The sequence below is a fragment of the Antechinus flavipes genome, chromosome 4 (assembly GCF_016432865.1).
Source record: "Antechinus flavipes isolate AdamAnt ecotype Samford, QLD, Australia chromosome 4, AdamAnt_v2, whole genome shotgun sequence".
Classification (NCBI taxonomy): domain Eukaryota; kingdom Metazoa; phylum Chordata; class Mammalia; order Dasyuromorphia; family Dasyuridae; genus Antechinus; species Antechinus flavipes.
Window position 1 is genome coordinate 44,636,874 of NC_067401.1, and position 17,554 is coordinate 44,654,427.

The 17,554-nt window shown below is 36.8% G+C and overlaps 1 protein-coding gene across 1 annotated transcript in view; it reads left to right on the plus strand.

The window, feature by feature from the left end:
- Positions 1-6,668: 6,668 nt before the first annotated feature.
- The window catches only part of SPAG17 (sperm associated antigen 17), a 249,501-nt gene continuing 238,615 nt past the window's right edge, over positions 6,669-17,554 (plus strand). The window contains 1 exon segment of the mRNA XM_051992887.1: positions 6,669-6,827. Coding sequence (XP_051848847.1) covers positions 6,741-6,827 — 87 coding nt within the window. The 5' untranslated portion in view covers positions 6,669-6,740.

Below are 17,554 nucleotides of genomic sequence, written 5' to 3' on the forward strand. Positions count from 1 at the left end.
CCCTAGAGGAATTATGGCAATTCCCTTCACTAGAGACATTTAAAATTAGATTCAAAGAAAAACTTGAGAGAATACTAGAAAGAAAACTCCCACACTAACAAATATGAAACAGATGAATTTTCAGACTTGTCTATCTCTAATTTATGTGACTGTTATTTATCTGATTCATTGAAAATAATTTGGTATTCTAAACCCAGGGACTACAAGTTTAGAAAAAAAATGTAAATCAACAGTTCTTAATAATAGAACCAAAGCCCTATGGGATTTGTGACATATGTGACAAAGAATTTAAGACAGAAACTGTCAGCTTCATATTTTACATTTCCCATTGACAGAGGGAGAGTTCTAATGATCATTTTTAGAACGTGTCCTGATTTCAGACTCCCCACAATTCATCTTAAGACTGTTAACATGAGAACTGCAGCTGATTGCAATTGCCATGATGATGCATAGGGAGAAATGTGATTTCTGGGGTAACAGGCTTCCCAACATTGAAAAACTTTAAAGATTAAAGTCAACACCTTAAATTATCCTCACAATGGAATAGGAAGCTGGAGCTGCCTATGGAGCACAGGTATAATTAACTCCATATGTCCCACACCCTGGAGCAGATGGGAGGCTTCAGTCAAGGAGCTCTTCCAACAGAATATCAAGGTAGGCCTGGGGGATGGCTTAGAGCCTTGGACAGAGTTGGGAAAAACCCAAATTAGCTATTTCTTAGCTATGTGCTTCAAGGTAACCCACTGAACCTCCTTCAGTCTCTATTTACCCATACTTAAGACACGGATAGCAATAGCAATTTTCTAATAGGGTGGTTGTGAGCAGCAAATGAGGTAATATATGCAAAGTGGCTTGCAGATTTTCAAATGCCCTATAAATGTCAGTTCCTATTTCCTTTTGAAGTTTGCAAAAGCATATTTTACTATAGGGAAGTTCACATCAGAGGAGGAAAAAAGAAGATTAAACTTGGTGCAAAAAGTAAAAGATATCAAAAATGGGTAGGAAAGATTGAGAACTCTGGAAGGATCTACAGGTCTGAAGCTATAGGTTACCTTTGAAGTCTCTCAATTTACAACTGAAAAAACTGACACCTAGAGAAGTTGTCATTTGCCCAAGTTCACACAGATAGGGAAAAAGTGACAGAATTTGGATTCAAATGCACCATTCCAGTTTCAGAATTCTTTTCACTACATGTAGTATATAGAGTTCCTGGGCTTGATGTTAACATATCTGGCCTTGGACATTTAATGACCATGTGGTCATTAACAAGTCCCTTAACCTCAGTCTCACTTTCCTCATCTGTAACATGAAGATACTATTTTAGACCTATCTCCCATAGTAGTTGGGATAAAGTGACTTATAGAGTTGTATTTCCATATAGGGACAAAGACTTAGAGAAAGGTTACATCAACTGATTGATTTAGTTGTACAAAATAAGATATTTAGCCTTTGAAGTGATAAACTGATAATAAATCACCCCCAAACAAGAAGTGGATTAACTTCAAGCAGTGCATTTTTTTTAACCAATGAGAAATTTATTTTAGAAAAATGGTTTTTTAATGTACCAAAAAAAAAAAAAAAGCAAAACCAAAAACAAAAAGAACCTGCATCAATTTGTTAGAATGTGAATGAGCATTCTTAATGAGTTAATTAATAGTAACTTCTCCTCCCCAAAGGAGTTTTCCACCATTTTCATAAAGGATTCTTCACTTTCCCTAGAATAAAGAGGAAATAAGATCCTCTGGGAATCTTTTTCTCATTTCTGGGAAGAAAGACCTTGCTGTCTCTAGCCAAAACATGTCAATAAGGAGCATGCAATGAGAGGACCAAGAAAACTGTTGATTTCACCATTCCCAGCCAATTGGGGCAATGATGGAGAGACATTATATTTCAGGATAGGAAATAAAAGATTCATTCCTGTATCTATAAGCAACTGCCTCAGGTGAATCACCTATTTCTTGCAAGAACCAACTAATAAATACATAAACCAACTAATTTCATTGACTCCTGAATCCTTTCTATCTTTGCAGCATATTTATAATATATGTAAATCAGATTTGTAATTTAAGGTTTTGCAAACCATAAAAGTACTCCATAAATGCTAGATTTTACTGTACCATAATATTCCTAATCAGATAAAATCTGCAAATGATCTTGGTTAAAGGTAAGCAACTTCTCAAAACTAGAGGCTAATGATTAATTAATTAGCTACTGTGGGTTAGCAAGGCTTCTAGGTGATTCTAATGGCATTAGAAATTCTAATCTCTTTTATGTATTTTAAAAAAGGGTGCAGAGAATTCTGAGAGGAGAAACTCAACCTGCTCTTTCCTGAGAAACAATCCCTGCAAACCTCACACCTCATTAAAAGGAAAGGATTGAATCAAAGTGTGAAATTTCTAAAACAACATATTATCCATTTAATAGCTCTGAAAATAGACAACACATTTCTGTAGGCAGATAATCTTCAGAAAATCAAGCTGAGGGTAAATGCAAATTTTCAAATGGAAAACTTGGATCAAACAAATCAGTGGTAACTTGGGCATGTGAAAGTCAATTCACTGAATTGGGCACAGTTTTGTCTCAGCCACTGACATGTGGGAAAATTTATGTAGTAAAGTATATACTTATAAAATTTAAACCCATATTTAGTGGGGGAAACAATTTATTATACCAAAAGAATCATAAATGCACTACAGATGGTAATGCTTTTTTCCCCTGCTTTTGGCAGGGCCCCTCTAACTGAATGGTTTTTCTTTGCTTAAGATAAAATGATTAACCCTGGCTAGTTCACATCTATTTTGGGTGTTTAATCAGGTAAAATCATGAATCCCAGTCTTTATCCTTAATTCCATGATGAAAACTCTATTACAGTCCAATTATTTCACATTCCAATTTATCATAAAATGCAGGGATTCTTCACTTTCCAAAAAATAAAGAGGGAATAAGATCCTCTGGAATCTAGAGGGATACTCATTTCTGGGAGGAATGACTTTTCTCCCTCCAGCCAAAATGGCCTGTAAACTGTTACATGGACCTTTCCCACACAGCCCCACTTCCTTACTTTTGCCCATCCTGGTCCAGATGCCTGTATTGGCTCCCTTCACAAGCCAAGTCAACATTACTATGTGCCAAGGGAGTAAGCTCTAGTTCTCCACCTGTGAAATTCCAGCACATCTTTCAAAATCCAGATCAAATGCTACTTCCTCAGTCTAGCTTTAACTGTTCTATTTGGCATTCTAACTCTTTGTGTGCAAAAAAGGTGTAAAGGAGGTGTTAAGGAGTTTTCCTACAACCAGACAACATGGTGAGAAGTTCTTCAATCTCTGAATGGCACATTTGCAACTTTTTAAAGATATGATCCTTTCAGACCTTGGCCCAGCCTAAAGAACATGTGTTTATACTTCTTTACTCTTTTAGGAGGTGTGAATAAATTCCTCAATCAACTGGAAGGATCAAGAGAGGGCCCTGGTTAGCTCAAGAAGCAAGAACATACTCTGAGTCAGTCTTCCAGAAGAGAGTCATCTATGGAGAAAGAATTCAACTCTTGAGAGTGACTTTCTCATCTTTTCACTTGATATGCTTGCAAATATTATAGTACAGGAAAGGAAGAAAAATCTTCTTCCTTCCCTTCCCCCTCTCCTTCCAACTTCATCAGCCTTGATGTCTGCAGCAAAAAGACTTGTCCAGTAGGAAATGTTCTGTTTGTTGAAAGCAGGTCCAGAATACGGAGATGCAGAGAAGAGCAGGAGCCCAGTGTGACCTGCCTAGCAAGGATGCTATCCTTAGGAGGAACAGCTAGGACTAACATCAGAAAAGAAACATCTGTGTCATGAATATGAGCTGCTTCAGTCATCATATCTTCCCTATATGTGCCTCTGTAATTACATTCTCTCCATCTATGTCCACTGGTTCTTTATATTTGTGGGAGAGTTTGCCCTGGGTTTACGAGAATATTGTATTACTACTAGCTTGTTTTATGCCATTTCAATAAATGCTTTTATTTCAAGCTAATTGAGTGGTCAACTGGGGCTTGTGAGTTATAGTTTTAGAAATACAGATTCCATCCACCCACTCATAGTACCTTGAACCTGCTGAGACAGTAATATCTCTTGGGAAACTCAACCTGTGAGTTAGAGGTAGAAGTGGTCCTAAAGGAATGCTACAAATATATTTTAAGCTCTTCTGCTAAATAATGAGGGTGCCTGCAGCTACCTTGCCAGTTCTAACAGTTCCTAAGGAGGAGAAAACCTATAGAATAAAACATGCCCACTGTCCAAATCCCAACCTGGCTGAGCTAGAAAATCTCATAAAAAGCAAGGTTATCATGGAAATTAGTATGGCAGAAATTAGGCATGGACCCACACTTAACACCATATACCAAGATAAGATCAAAATGGGTCCATGACCTAGGCATAAAGAACGAGATTATAAATAAATTAGAGGAACATAGGATAGTTTATCTCTCAGACTTGTGGAGGAGAAAGAAATTTGTGACCAAAGATGAACTAGAGACCATTACTGATCACAAAATAGAAAATTTTTATTATATCAAATTAAAAAGCCTTTGTACAAACAAAACTGATGCAAACAAGATTAGAAGGGAAGCAACAAACTGGGAAAACATCTTCACAGTTAAAGGTTCTGATAAAGGCCTCATTTCCAAAATTTATAGAGAACTGACTCAAATTTATAAGAAATAAAGCCATTCTCCAATTGATAAACGGTCAAAGGATATGAACAGACAATTTTCAGAGGATGAAATTGAAACTATTACCACTCATATGAAAGAGTGTTCCAAATCATTATTGATCAGAGAAATGCAAATTAAGACAACTCTGAGATACCACTACACACCTGTCAGGTCTCTGACAGATGACAGGAAAAAATAATGATGAATGTTGGAGGGGATGCGGGAAAACTGGGACACTGATGCATTGTTGGTAGAGTTGTGAACGAATTCAACCATTCTGGAGAGCAATCTGGAATTATGCTCCAAAAGTTATCAAACTGTGCATACCCTTTGATCCAGCAGTGTTACTTCTGGGCTTATACCTTAAAGAGATACTAAAGAAGGGAAAGGGACCTGTATGTGCCAAAATGTTTGTGGCAGCCCTGTTTGTAGTGGCTAGAAACTGGAAATTGAATGGATGCCCATCAATTGGAGAATGGCTGGCTAAATTGTGGTATATGAATGTTATGGAATATTATTGTTCCGTAAGAAATGACCAGCAGGATGAATACAGAGAGGCTTGGAGAGACTTACATGAACTGATGCTAAGTGAAATGAGCAGAACCAGGAGATCATTATACACTTCAACAACGATATTGTATGAGTATGTATTCTGATGGAAGTGGATTTCTTTGACAAAGAGACCTAACTCAGTTTCAATGGATAAATGATGGACAGAAGCAGCTACACCCAAAGAAAGAACACTGGGAAATGAATGTGAACTATTTGCATTTTTGTTTTTCTTCCCCGGGTTATTTTTACCTTCTGAATCCAATTCTCCCTGTGCAACAAGAGAATTGTTCCGTTCTGCAAACATATTGTATCTAGGATATACTGCAACATATCTAACATATATAGGACTGCTTGTCATCTGGGGGGGGTGGAGGGAGGGAGGGGAAAAATCGAAGTGCAAGGGATAATGTTGTAAAAAAATTACCCTGGCATGGATTCTGTCAATATAAAGTTATTATAAAATAAAATAAAAAATATATATATAATAAAAAAAACTCAGAAAAAACCCAAGATTATCCCCTTTCACTTCACAATAAAGCAATCATCCCTATTAATTTAAGACATTTAAATACAATGTACTAATTTCCCTTAATTTAATAAAAATTAGGTCACAGCAATACCAGGAGACTGTTGTGAAGGGTTGTGAAGGGAATTAAAAAGTATATCAGGTATCCATGGACTAGATGGTGAACCACTTGAAAGAAGAAATTATATCCTTATTATCTTTATATTTCTGTCAGAGAGCTTTGATCTGAATAAGTTATTCTAGAAAGAGCTGGAGGTAGTGAAGAGAAACATGAGGAAGATAAACAGAAAAATGCTCTTGAAGGAAAACAACAAAGATGGAAAGTAGGTGGTCAACACTAGGGGTTGCTACTTCTGACTCCCGGGAGGTCCACCATCCCAAACTCTGCTTCTTAGATTTTTTTTTCTTAGATCCTTTAAGGCTCAGAAGGTGTGCCAAAGGCTTCACAGAAGCCTTTCTGTATTCCCCTCTTCAAATCATGTGTATATACATATATGTACATAAAATATATGATTCTATTTTATATAATGTATGATTAAAATATAATGCATGATATAATTGTTTATTTGCACGCTGTCTCTCCCATTACATATATATGTGATCGTTTTCCCCCACGTTTCCCCCTTTCCTCTCTCCCTCCTCTTTTCTCTCTTTCTCATTTTTCTGCTAAGCAAACGGAAGCCAGAGAAAGCAGTGATTTTGTCAAAAGCACCTAAGCAGTCCGGGAGGGAGCAGGACTCGAAGCCCAGTGTCCTCTCTCTCCCCGGCTATCCTCCGGGAGCGCAGCCAGCTTCTGCGGCCGTCTCTCCGTCGCTAAGGGAGACGGGCAGCAGTTGAGCCTGAACTCTAGAATGGGACTGGGTGAGGAGGGAGTAAGGACATCAGGGGTGGGCGGGGCTTTGGTTTCTATGGAAGCAGGACGCTCAGACTCCTTCATCAGAGCCAGAAGCGGATGTTTCTCCAGTCCTCCGCATGGGACCCAAAAAAGATAAAGATAAGTTGGGGCCAATAGTCTCCAAAGCCTGGGAACCCGGACTCATTTCCGCTCCCTTTAACCAGGTAAGTAGCCACCCGAGTCGGTCTGTTCTTCATCCGCTCCCTCAGCTCTCAGGCTGCCCTTGCGCCCCTACTCTTCACACTTACTCTGCTCCTCCCTCTGTGGATGGGAGGGGGGGGAGTGTTTGCTTCCAGACCCCGCCCCTACTCTTACTGACGTCATGTCAGGGGGAACTAAACCCAGGGTTTTGCCACCATCCCCCCCACCCAAGTTCTTTGCTCCATCCTATCCTCTTAGTTCAATTTAAAGGTCTTTAGGATCAGGCTTTGTAGGCCTCTGGAATAAGTTTAATTTATTTTTCCAATAACAAAATTTTAAAAATTAAATTAAAACCTAATGGGCCCTAAATTGAAGTGCAATATCTAAAGAGAGAACTTTGACAGTACTGTTTTATTTGCTTTGTTCAGAACTCAACTAGATTGTTAAATTCAGTCAGGTGAGTGAAGCAGGAGGCAGTGGAATTGTCTTTGGAATAAAACCTGGATTCAAATCCCAGGTCTGCTATTTAACTGATTTTGTAACAAGAGATTCTTTGGGCCTCAGTTTGCCCATCTTTAAAAAATGGAGGGATGGGAAATATATGAACTTTTAATGGAAGATACTTTTAGTTTTAAAACTTATGAACTGGTATGGTTTGGATGGCACAGGAAATTGAATATGTTGGACCCAGAGTCAGGCAAACCTGAAGTCAGTGTGGCCTCGGACCCTTGCTTGGTGACTAAAAATTTCTTTGGCTTCCTTTGAGAGCCCATTAAAATCCCATTTTGTACAAGAAGCCAAGCAAGTCACTTCATCCTGTTCACCTCAGTTTCTTCATCTGTCAAATGAAGGAAATGGCAAACCACTCTTGTATCTTTATCAAGAAAACTCCAAATGACTTGACCAACATGGTGAGGACACTGGAAAAAGAAGTCGTGCCTTAGGTTAGCAGATTAAGGGAAATAGAATATGAAGGGCTGGTGCAAGGAAAAGTGGCAGGGGGAGAAGATTTGTTCTTTTTGACTCTGGGGGCTAAAAGATAAAGCAATGAATGGTGATCATAAAGGCAAGAGTAAAATAATGCAAACTTTAGTGAATGATTATAACTGACATGAATGACTTTGGAGGTAATAAGTTTATTTCACTTCAACAAATAATAAGTTCCTTTTTGTGCTAGATACATTGCTAAGCACTGGGACTACAAAGAAAGAACATAAAAACCATCCTGGGAGCCTCTAGCAGAAGTTGGATGGCCAGCAAGAATGGGATTCATGGTTGGGGTGAGGGATTGGGCCAAATCGCTTCTAAAGTCCATTCTAATTTAGACTCTATCCTAAGGTAACATCTTCAACATGTTTATTGAAGAGTGGCTTATATTGAGCAATTAGCAATTCAGAGTATATATGTAACCCTTCTGTGGACTGAAAAGAGAAAAGGAGATAAAAGCTCTTTACTGTCAAAGAATGCTTTGTTTTGTCCCATGTCTAGCACAGTGTTTGGCACATATTTGGCTCTTACAAAATGTCTCTTGAATTGAACTGAAAATGTAGTAGGAAAAGCCTACAGTGGACAAATCAGTCAACCTTTGAGTCATTCTGAAGCATCCTTCTTCAACCAACTCTTTGTTGGAAATTCATATTCTTTGAGGGAATTTATTTTATTTTTGTTTATTTCTGATGTATAGCACAGAGCATAGGCACATAATATATTTTGGTGAGTTTTGTTAAAGATTAAAAGAGATAACTACCTATATGTAATTTACAAATGTAAACTAGTTATTGTTTTCTGATCATAGAAAATATATGCAGATCTCGCTCCTTCTCTTCCCTGACTCAATAACTCAGGCATTTTGTTTTGGTTAGTATCATATATTTCTATGCACCAGGGTTGGCTGCTGGGTTTTGTTCAAAAAGCAACATAACCTTTAGGCATTCTTTGCATTCCCTTCACCTTGGAAGCAAGAGATAGTATAGTGAATAGAGTGTGGGACCTCGAGTCACAAGTTCAAATGTGACCTCAGATACTCAACTAGCTGTATGATTCTGGGCAAGTCATTTATTTCTATTTGTCTCCATTTCCACAACCATAAAATGAGCCTAGCATTCATCCCACATAGTTACTGCAAGTATCTAATTAGATCATATTTGTAAAAATGTTTAGCACAGTTCTTGGCACATCAGTCCCTCTTTCCTTTTCCTGTTAAAATCTTAGGTAGCTATCAAGGCCCAGCTCAAATGGTACTTCCATCAAAAGATCTCCTCTTATCCTTCCTTTTCTCATCTCCTTCTACTCCCAATCAAAGGTCTACAATTTAATAGCACTTTGAACCTTCCTTATTCACTTAATATATGCTAATTAATATTAAAGTTTTTTTTCCGTACATATGTCACCTGTAGTGATTTAACTATTTTTTAAAAATGGAACGTATAGTTACTCAAAGGAAATGCCTTTTACAAAGCCTTGCTCAAAGTACAGTCCTTCTCCTTTAAACCAACATTGTCCTAAAAATTCCGATTGTGTGGTAGCTTTATTTTTTTTCCTCCTGTAGGATTTTCAACTCTCTAAGGGATAGAACATGTGTTTCATTTATTTTTGTATTTGATACCATGGTTTAGAATGGTTTGAGGGAGATGGGAAAAGGAGAAAACAGTTCAGAATCCTCCAGCTGTTGTTCAAAATCCACTTGAAGGTTGAGAATGTTTTCTTTGTGTATAACATATCTTCCTCTGCAGCTTCCATCCACTGTTCCTACCTCTGTCTTGTGAGATCAAGAAAACATTCTAACCCCCTTTTCCCATAATGACATTTAAAATATTTGAAGATAGATTCTGGGCCCCCTTGCATCCTCAAGGCTCTATTTATTTGCACTAAGAAATACTTGATTCCTTCATCCACTACTTGGAATGGCATGATCTTCAGTCTTCTCCCCTCAGTCAGCATCCCCTACATGGTTTTCAAGTTTTCAACATCCTTTAAAGTTTAACATCTAGAACTTAATGTAGTATTCCAGATGTGGTCTGAGCATTACACAATGTTTTCTTAGGGGCTATAATAACTAGATCTCCTACCTTTCGAAGAGTAAGCGACATGAATTCTATCTTGAAACTATAATAAGTCTTTTTTCTTTCCATGAATGGATTTTTTTTTTTAATTTAGGGCTTAGTTCTAACACGGGACTTTATGGAAGCAATTATGACACTACAAGTCCTGCATTAATGGAATGAAATGATAGAATCCCAGGTTACTTTTATAACATTCTGAAATATGGGGTCTCAATTCAGTAATCCTCAGTTATAGTCTCAGAGTCTTAAGAATATTTTTCAAAGTTTTATATAAATGCCCTTTCCCCCTCATTTTTATAATTTAGAATTAGCCCACATTTTTTCCTCAATTTTCTTGAAGTGTTTGGATGCCAAAGTTTGGCTTGGAGTGAACCTTTCTGTTTGAATTATAAACTGCTGAACAAAAGTGTTTCATGGAGGTGCTGACACTGTATTAAGTCAAGTGTTACAAATATGAAGTTGTAATTTTCCTAGTCGAGTGGAAAAACTAAAGGCATTCTTTTTTCACGTCTAAAGACTCTTTAAGACCTATTTAGATGTCCTGGTCCTATACAAACAGTACAACTCCAATAAATCTTTTTTTTTTCATTAGTAGAAAAAACTGGAATTCAAAATAGTGTCAAAGTTTTAACTACAAAGAATGAATTTCTTTCTCTATGCACTGGACAGCACACATTCCCTAGTGGCAGAAGGAAACACAGTTCTTACTTTCCCATGTTTTTGCCTCACATGGGGCCCATATCTGGCCCAGGCACTAAAGTAAGTTGGCAGCTCCATATGATGCTGTGGATGGCTCTGATAGTTCTGCATATGATTTTGCATAAGGATATTGAATAAAGTGGTATAGGTCACCCACCCCCAAAAGGCATGAATGGTTATTGGATTATCAAATGTTCTTCCCCCATTGTATTGGCTGTTCATTGACAGAGCTGCCATGCTTCAGGTGAGGAAGAAAGAACAAAGGATGACAAAATTCTAGGCCTTCATTTATTCCTAAAGGTGTGATTTAGGCTAAGTTACTTCATATTTTCCTGTGCCTCAATTTCACCTTTTAAATAAAGAATTGGTTGAATAAGGCAAGGGACCCACTAGCTTTATGAGTGAATCAGGCTTAATCCTTTAGGGGATTCTGCTTAGTAGATTTATATAAGTGGATTCTCTTTTCCTTCCTGCCCTCCTCCATTCCCAGGGCTCAGTAGTATTTTTTAATCTTGAGTTCCTTTTGGACTGCAGGAATGCTCATAGAGGAAAACATCTGCTTTTCTAACTTATTTTTATTGACTTTCTCTTATGCTATTATTTTGGGTTGTCTTGGGCAGATGGAACATTAATTTTTAGTTTGTAACACATGTCAACTACCTACCTCAAGAATCTTGAGTGAATCCTTGTTTTAATTAGTAGAGCACCCCACTTAAATCACAAACTGTTTCTCATTTACCTACATCTCATTAGATAATTTTGAAAGTTACCTAAGGCACAATAATGGGTATCAATTACATAACTTTGTTTTACAAAGACTTTTACAAATATGTCATTTATTCTTCTCAACAACCCAGAAATGTAGATGCTATTACTATCCCCATTTTACAGAACAGGAAACTGAGGCACATACAGCTTAAGTAGCATGCCCAGGATCATACTGCTAATAAATGTTTTAGGCAAGATTTGAACTCAAGTCTTCTTCCTTGCAGTCCAATATTCTACCTACCAGACCACATAGCTCCTGCAAAGATAGTTAAATGATTTGCCAGTGTCCACATAGCTAGTAAGTCTTTGTTAATGGTCAGTTTGGCCACATCCAATTCTTTGTGACTCCTCATTAGGGGTTTTCCTGGCAGAAATACTGAAGTGGTTTGCCATTTCCTGCTCTAGCTCATTTTACAGATGAGGAAACTGAGGCAAACCAGATTTGTCAAGGGTCATCCAGCTAGTATGTATATGAAGTCATTTTCAACTCAGGAGAGGGAGTCTTCCTGACTCTAGGCCTAGCCCTTTACACAATATGATGCAACCTGGTTTCTCCAGTAAGTGCTAGAAGTGAAATTTTAACCAAGGTTTTCCTGATTTTAGACCTAATGCTCTGTTCACTATGGCACCATTTTAGCTTCCCCAGTGAATGCTAAAGATGTGATTTTAGCCAAAGTCTTCCTGACTCCAGTTTTAACATTCTATCCTCGAGGCTTTTCTTTTTCTTACTACATAAAATGAGATATCTTTTGCTTATTACACTTAGTATCTCTTACTACATACTAATTATGGCGTATATTAGCTGTCCACTTAAAAAATGATGGAAAAAAATTGCCAGCCAAGTAGTAACCTTAGAATTGTGGTTTAGAGGAAAGAATGATTTGAGACATGAGCAAATCATTAAATCAAACAGTATTTATTCAACATCTACTATGTGCCAGGAACTTTGTTAGATTCTGGACATACTAAGACAAGAACCAAATTGTCCCTCATCAAGGATTCTATAAGGGAGAAGGTGTTTATGTGTGGATGTTTGACTGTTATATGTATCTATATCTATAGATATATATGTTAACAAGATTTGGATGAGGAGAAATCAGGCCCTAGGGGCAGATGGGATCAGTAACAATTTCAAGTAGGTGATCAGAGCTCTAAAGGAAAAGAATGTAGTGTAAGATATCTAAAGAATAAAAGATGAGGAAGGGGAAGGAGAAGCTATTTAAGAATGGCCTACATTTTTAGAGGGGGAGAGTCAAGATCCTCCACTGAGAGGCTTGAGGAGTCAAAACATTTGAATAGCTAATCTGAAGAGTGGCATAGTTCATGGATTATAGAAGGACAAAAATCTTTGTAGAACTGGCAACAAGGTCAAATATGATTGGACTAGAGAATCCAAGAAGCAGGGAGAAATGTGTAATATAGCCAGAAAAGTAGCTTGGAACCAGGCTATAAAATGTTTTTAAAGGTAGAGGAGCTTTTATATGATCTTAGAGATAGTAGAGACAGCTATTTGAATTTTTTGGGTAGCAAAGGGACAAAATTAGACCTGTACTTTAGGAAAATCACTTTGGCAGCTGTGTAGAGGAGAGAAATTTGAGACAGGGAAACAAATTAGGAGGCCGTTGCAATAGTACAGTCAGGTGGTAATAAAGGCACAAAATTAGGGTAGTGGCTATGTGAGTGGTGAGAAAAGTTTGAGATTGAGACATGTTTCTCTGAGTCTTGGTTTTCTCATTTATAAAATAAGAATAATTTTACCTGTAATACCTCATATACTGTAAAGATCAAATATGATAAATGAAAAAGAGAAAGAGAAAGAAGAGAGAGAGAGAGAGAGAGAGAGAGAGATTGATTTTATAGCACTATGTAGAAACTAGCAAATTATTATTACTCCTCTGTGGAGGGTAAAATATTAATTTTTATATATAATTAATAATTATCCAGTTAATAATTGATTTTATTATTCAAATTGACATTTTATTTCTGTATTATGATTCATTGTGTATGAGCATTTAATTTATGCGTTATATCTTTACTTCAAATTTGATATTTTTAAATAAAAAGAAAAAGTTTACTTAAGAACATTGGCAAGCCAGTTAGGAAAGTACACTTTAGTATGAAATGGTTTATGTAAAATAGTATTATTTTTATGCTCTCAGACAACACTAGAATGTCAAAGAGTGCTCTGATACAGAATAAATTAAAATTGTTCTATTTCTTACCATTGGCCACATGGTTTAGCTAATAAGGTATAAATCTAAGCATTTTGAGAGGGAAGTAGTCGGCTTTGAGGAAGAGTTGTTAATTCAGAATATTTCTTTAGATAGGCAACAAGAATTTTTGAGCTAATTCATGAGTGATTTTACCCTAATAGCACTATTACAATATGATGACAGTGAGATGATATAATATGGGCCTTTATTATTTGAGTTGATTTTGAGCTTATGTTGGACTCTAGAAAAGTTGATCAGCCTTGTGCCTTGAAAGGTAGGTGGCACAATGCACAGGACATTAGCCTAATGTTAGGAAGATCTATGTTCAAATTTGCCCTTAGATACTACCTGTGTGACTCAGGGCCAAACCATTTAACATCTGTCTGCCTCAGTTGTCAGAAAGGAATAATAATGTCAACTATCTCACAGGATTATCATGAGAATCAAATGAAATAATACTATAAAGTGTTTAGCAGTGCCTAGCACATAGTAGATGCATAATAAATGCTTGTTCCCTTCCCTATTTCTCCCTCTGTCATCAGAGAAACAAATATAGACTCAGGCTTACTGAGGTTGCCACTTAAGTAGTCATTCTGGCTCATGATTTAAATCTTGATATTGGGGAAAATACTGGTCCATTTTTAATGCAATGTGGTATCAGCATGAAGAATATTTAAAAGCCAGATAAAAATTCAAAAATTCATATATAGTCATCTGTACTAGAAAGGTTATTGGCTATAGAGCAGAGAATTTGACTTCAAACATGGCCTCTGACCCTTATTACTTGAAAATATTGTCAAGTCACTCACTACTGTAACTTTCTGGCCTCTGTTTTACTTATCTGTAAAATGAGGGGGATGGACAAGAAGAATTCCCAAGATGCCTTTCAGTTCTAAATATATAAATACTGTATAAATGTATAATTCTCATTATTTAAGTCCCTCAAAACTCTTCTCCCCTTTCAACCAGCCACTAAGTGACCCTCCTCTTAGGTGGGTCCCATGTCCTGTACCTCACTGTACCAACAAGATAGTTCTTCTCCATTCTTTTATGTGTGTGTGTGTGTGACTTAATGTTTCCTAGATCCTTGGCACACGTGGCTTTCTGTTGCACTAACCTTACTAATGCTACAAAGGACAAGAGCTATGGATTTGCTCATCCTTCTCACGATTCTGGTACTTTGTCATTGTCTCCATCTAGTGTTGCCTCCTCCATGCTGATGGTTCCCTGTAGGGGCTTTATAAATCTTCATATCTCTCTCCAGGTCCCATATGTACATTGACATTTGTCTCACAATCTATATATTCCCTTCTACCTGGAGAAAGCTTATCCAGTTCCTTCAATAAGGATGTATTTAGTATTTCTATAAAGCACATTAACTCCTTCCACATTCTCCAAAGGAATCAGTCAGTTATGTGTAGATTAGACACTTGAATCCTTTTAATTAAAGTTCTCTAGTAATAGGGAGATGGAATTTACTTATCTGCCAACTATGTTTAAGCTATATTCTTCCTGAGATGTCCTTTGTAGGTACTTTTTAATGGTATTGCACTTTCTTTGCTCTTTGAAAATTCACACTTTTGATTGGCTATGGTAGTAAACACCTCCTCTTTGCACATTTAAACTGGAGTAATGTAGATTCTAACATTCCTGAACCAAACCCATAATTCTTGTTCAGAATTTGAAGAGTTCCAAAGATTTTTATTTTATGACATCCCAGGCCTTTTACACGAAAATCAAATGATGTACAATACTGGAATGGTGATAAACTAGGTTTAAACATATAAAGAAATTTAAGAAAATATCTTTTCTTGCAGCAATTGTGGGTATTAAAACTAAAGTTTATCCAATTGAGAAATACATTTTTGTTTGACAGAATTTTTTACCAACTTTCTAAAAGCAGTGAAAAATTTTAGAATGCCTTTTATCCTGAACTGTAAGCTATGGCACATGTCAGTGTATATTTAAGACTTACTGGAAATGTCTGTGATATGAACTGAAGACTGATGTCTGGCAGCTACCATTTTTTCCTAAAGTAAGTTGGAATTTTATGACTGTTTTCTGAAATAGACTTTCATTAATATTTACTAAACAAATTGCCAAATTTTACAAAGATCATTTTAAGAAGGCCAATGAAAACAACTGAGTTGCTTGGAAAAATGTTAAAAGAAAGTGGACTTTTCATAAGATCACATTTCAGTTCTATTTCTTGGGCAACAATTTATTATTTGAATGGGTTTGGAAGTAGTAAATGAGTAAGTATATCAAAATATGCAGCTAGTTGTTATAATGTGACTTTTTATTACAAGAAGGAACGCATAAAACATTAGTACAATGCTTGTGTTTAGCCTGTCTCAGTCTCAATGTGAATTGGGCCATATCCTAGGAAAAATCCTGCCAAAATACAGCAAATCTTGTCTGTTTTTTAGTGTAGGAATAACTTTGAGTGACTCCTTATTGCCAATAGGATAAAGTCCCAAAGTTCTTTTTTTCTAGTACTCAGACCTTTTTAAAATGTGACCTCTTATCTTTCGTATTCAACATTTTATCTTACCAATTTCACCAGACCTGAGCTTTCTGTTGATCTGGTTATTGGACAACATCATGTTGATTCCTTGCCTGCTTGACTGTGTTCCATTACAATCCTATTCATATGTTGTGTGGAGGTGATAAGTCCTAGAAGATAGACTTTGCCATATGTATGTCACCTGAAGACAAGTCATGTGAAGATCATCCCCAGAAAGTTTATCACTGAGTGTACTGTCTGGTCTAGCTCTCTGGGGGGCCCTCCGGATCAGAGTCAGGATCAGTCAAAAGTCCTTGGTCTTTAGGAGAAGTGAAGGAGGCAGACAAGCTGCTACATGGTTCATCAAAGATGGATCCTGGACTCTGGAGTCTTGAACCTGAAGTCTTCCCTGCTGATCAAACTGCAATAGAGAGATTCTAATTCTCTCCCTCAGCCCTCCAATTCTTCCCTACAATTACCTCATCACAACACATTCAGCAGGCACCAATCAGTGAGGAGAGCCATCACATCATCTTATCATCTAAGTATATGTTTATAGAACCATTATCTCACACTGAGTAGGTACTTAGCTTTAAGTACTCTGCTGTCTTAAATTCAAATATACCTTTTCAGAGTTCCAAGATACCAAGCAATCAGATATAAGTTAAACATGTTCTGCTCCACCTCATGCTCACATTTTCTGTAAAGCCTTTCATTGACATTTCCCACTGAGTAAGAATCGAAGAATTTAAAAACCATTTACCATCTCAAGCATGAACTCTATCTAAAACATCCCCAACAATGGTTCTTCTATCCTCTGCTTAAACACTTTTAAAAATAGAAAACTTACCACCTTTTTTTGAGATAGGAATATTCCATTTTAAAGAGCTCTAATACTTAGAGAATTCTTTCTTTTATTGAGCCATATTTTCTGCTTATAATTTCTACTAAATAGTTTCAGTTCAGCATTAATTCCAGGGCTAAACAGAAGAAATCATAAGATCACAGATACTGAATAGAAGAAACCTCAGAAGTCATCTACTTCAACTCTTTCATTTTATAAATGGTGAGACCCAGGGAAGTAAACTTCCTTGCCCCAGGTTATTATGATAAGCTTTGGAGCTGAGAAAGCTTTCTCTAATCCCCCCATCTGAAAGTGATCCCTCTGGCCTAGCATGCCTTAAATAATTTTGTCCAGATCCCTTTTTTGCCTTTACTTCATTCTATCTTGTCTCGTAGTTCTTTGTCTTCGACCTCCCTATCAGATTATAATCACTTTGAGAATAGAGACTATATATTTTTTTATCTTTACATTTCATCAAGTCCAACTCTCTAATTTTACAGATGAATAAAGTGAAGTTAAATAAAAGCTTAGTGACTCATCCAGTGTCATTTAGGTTGTAAATTGCTCTGTTTAGATTCAAATATAGGTACTCCACCTCCAAACTCCAATACTCTTTCCATTATCTTCATTGGGCATAGAAATCAGTTCTCACTGGTTC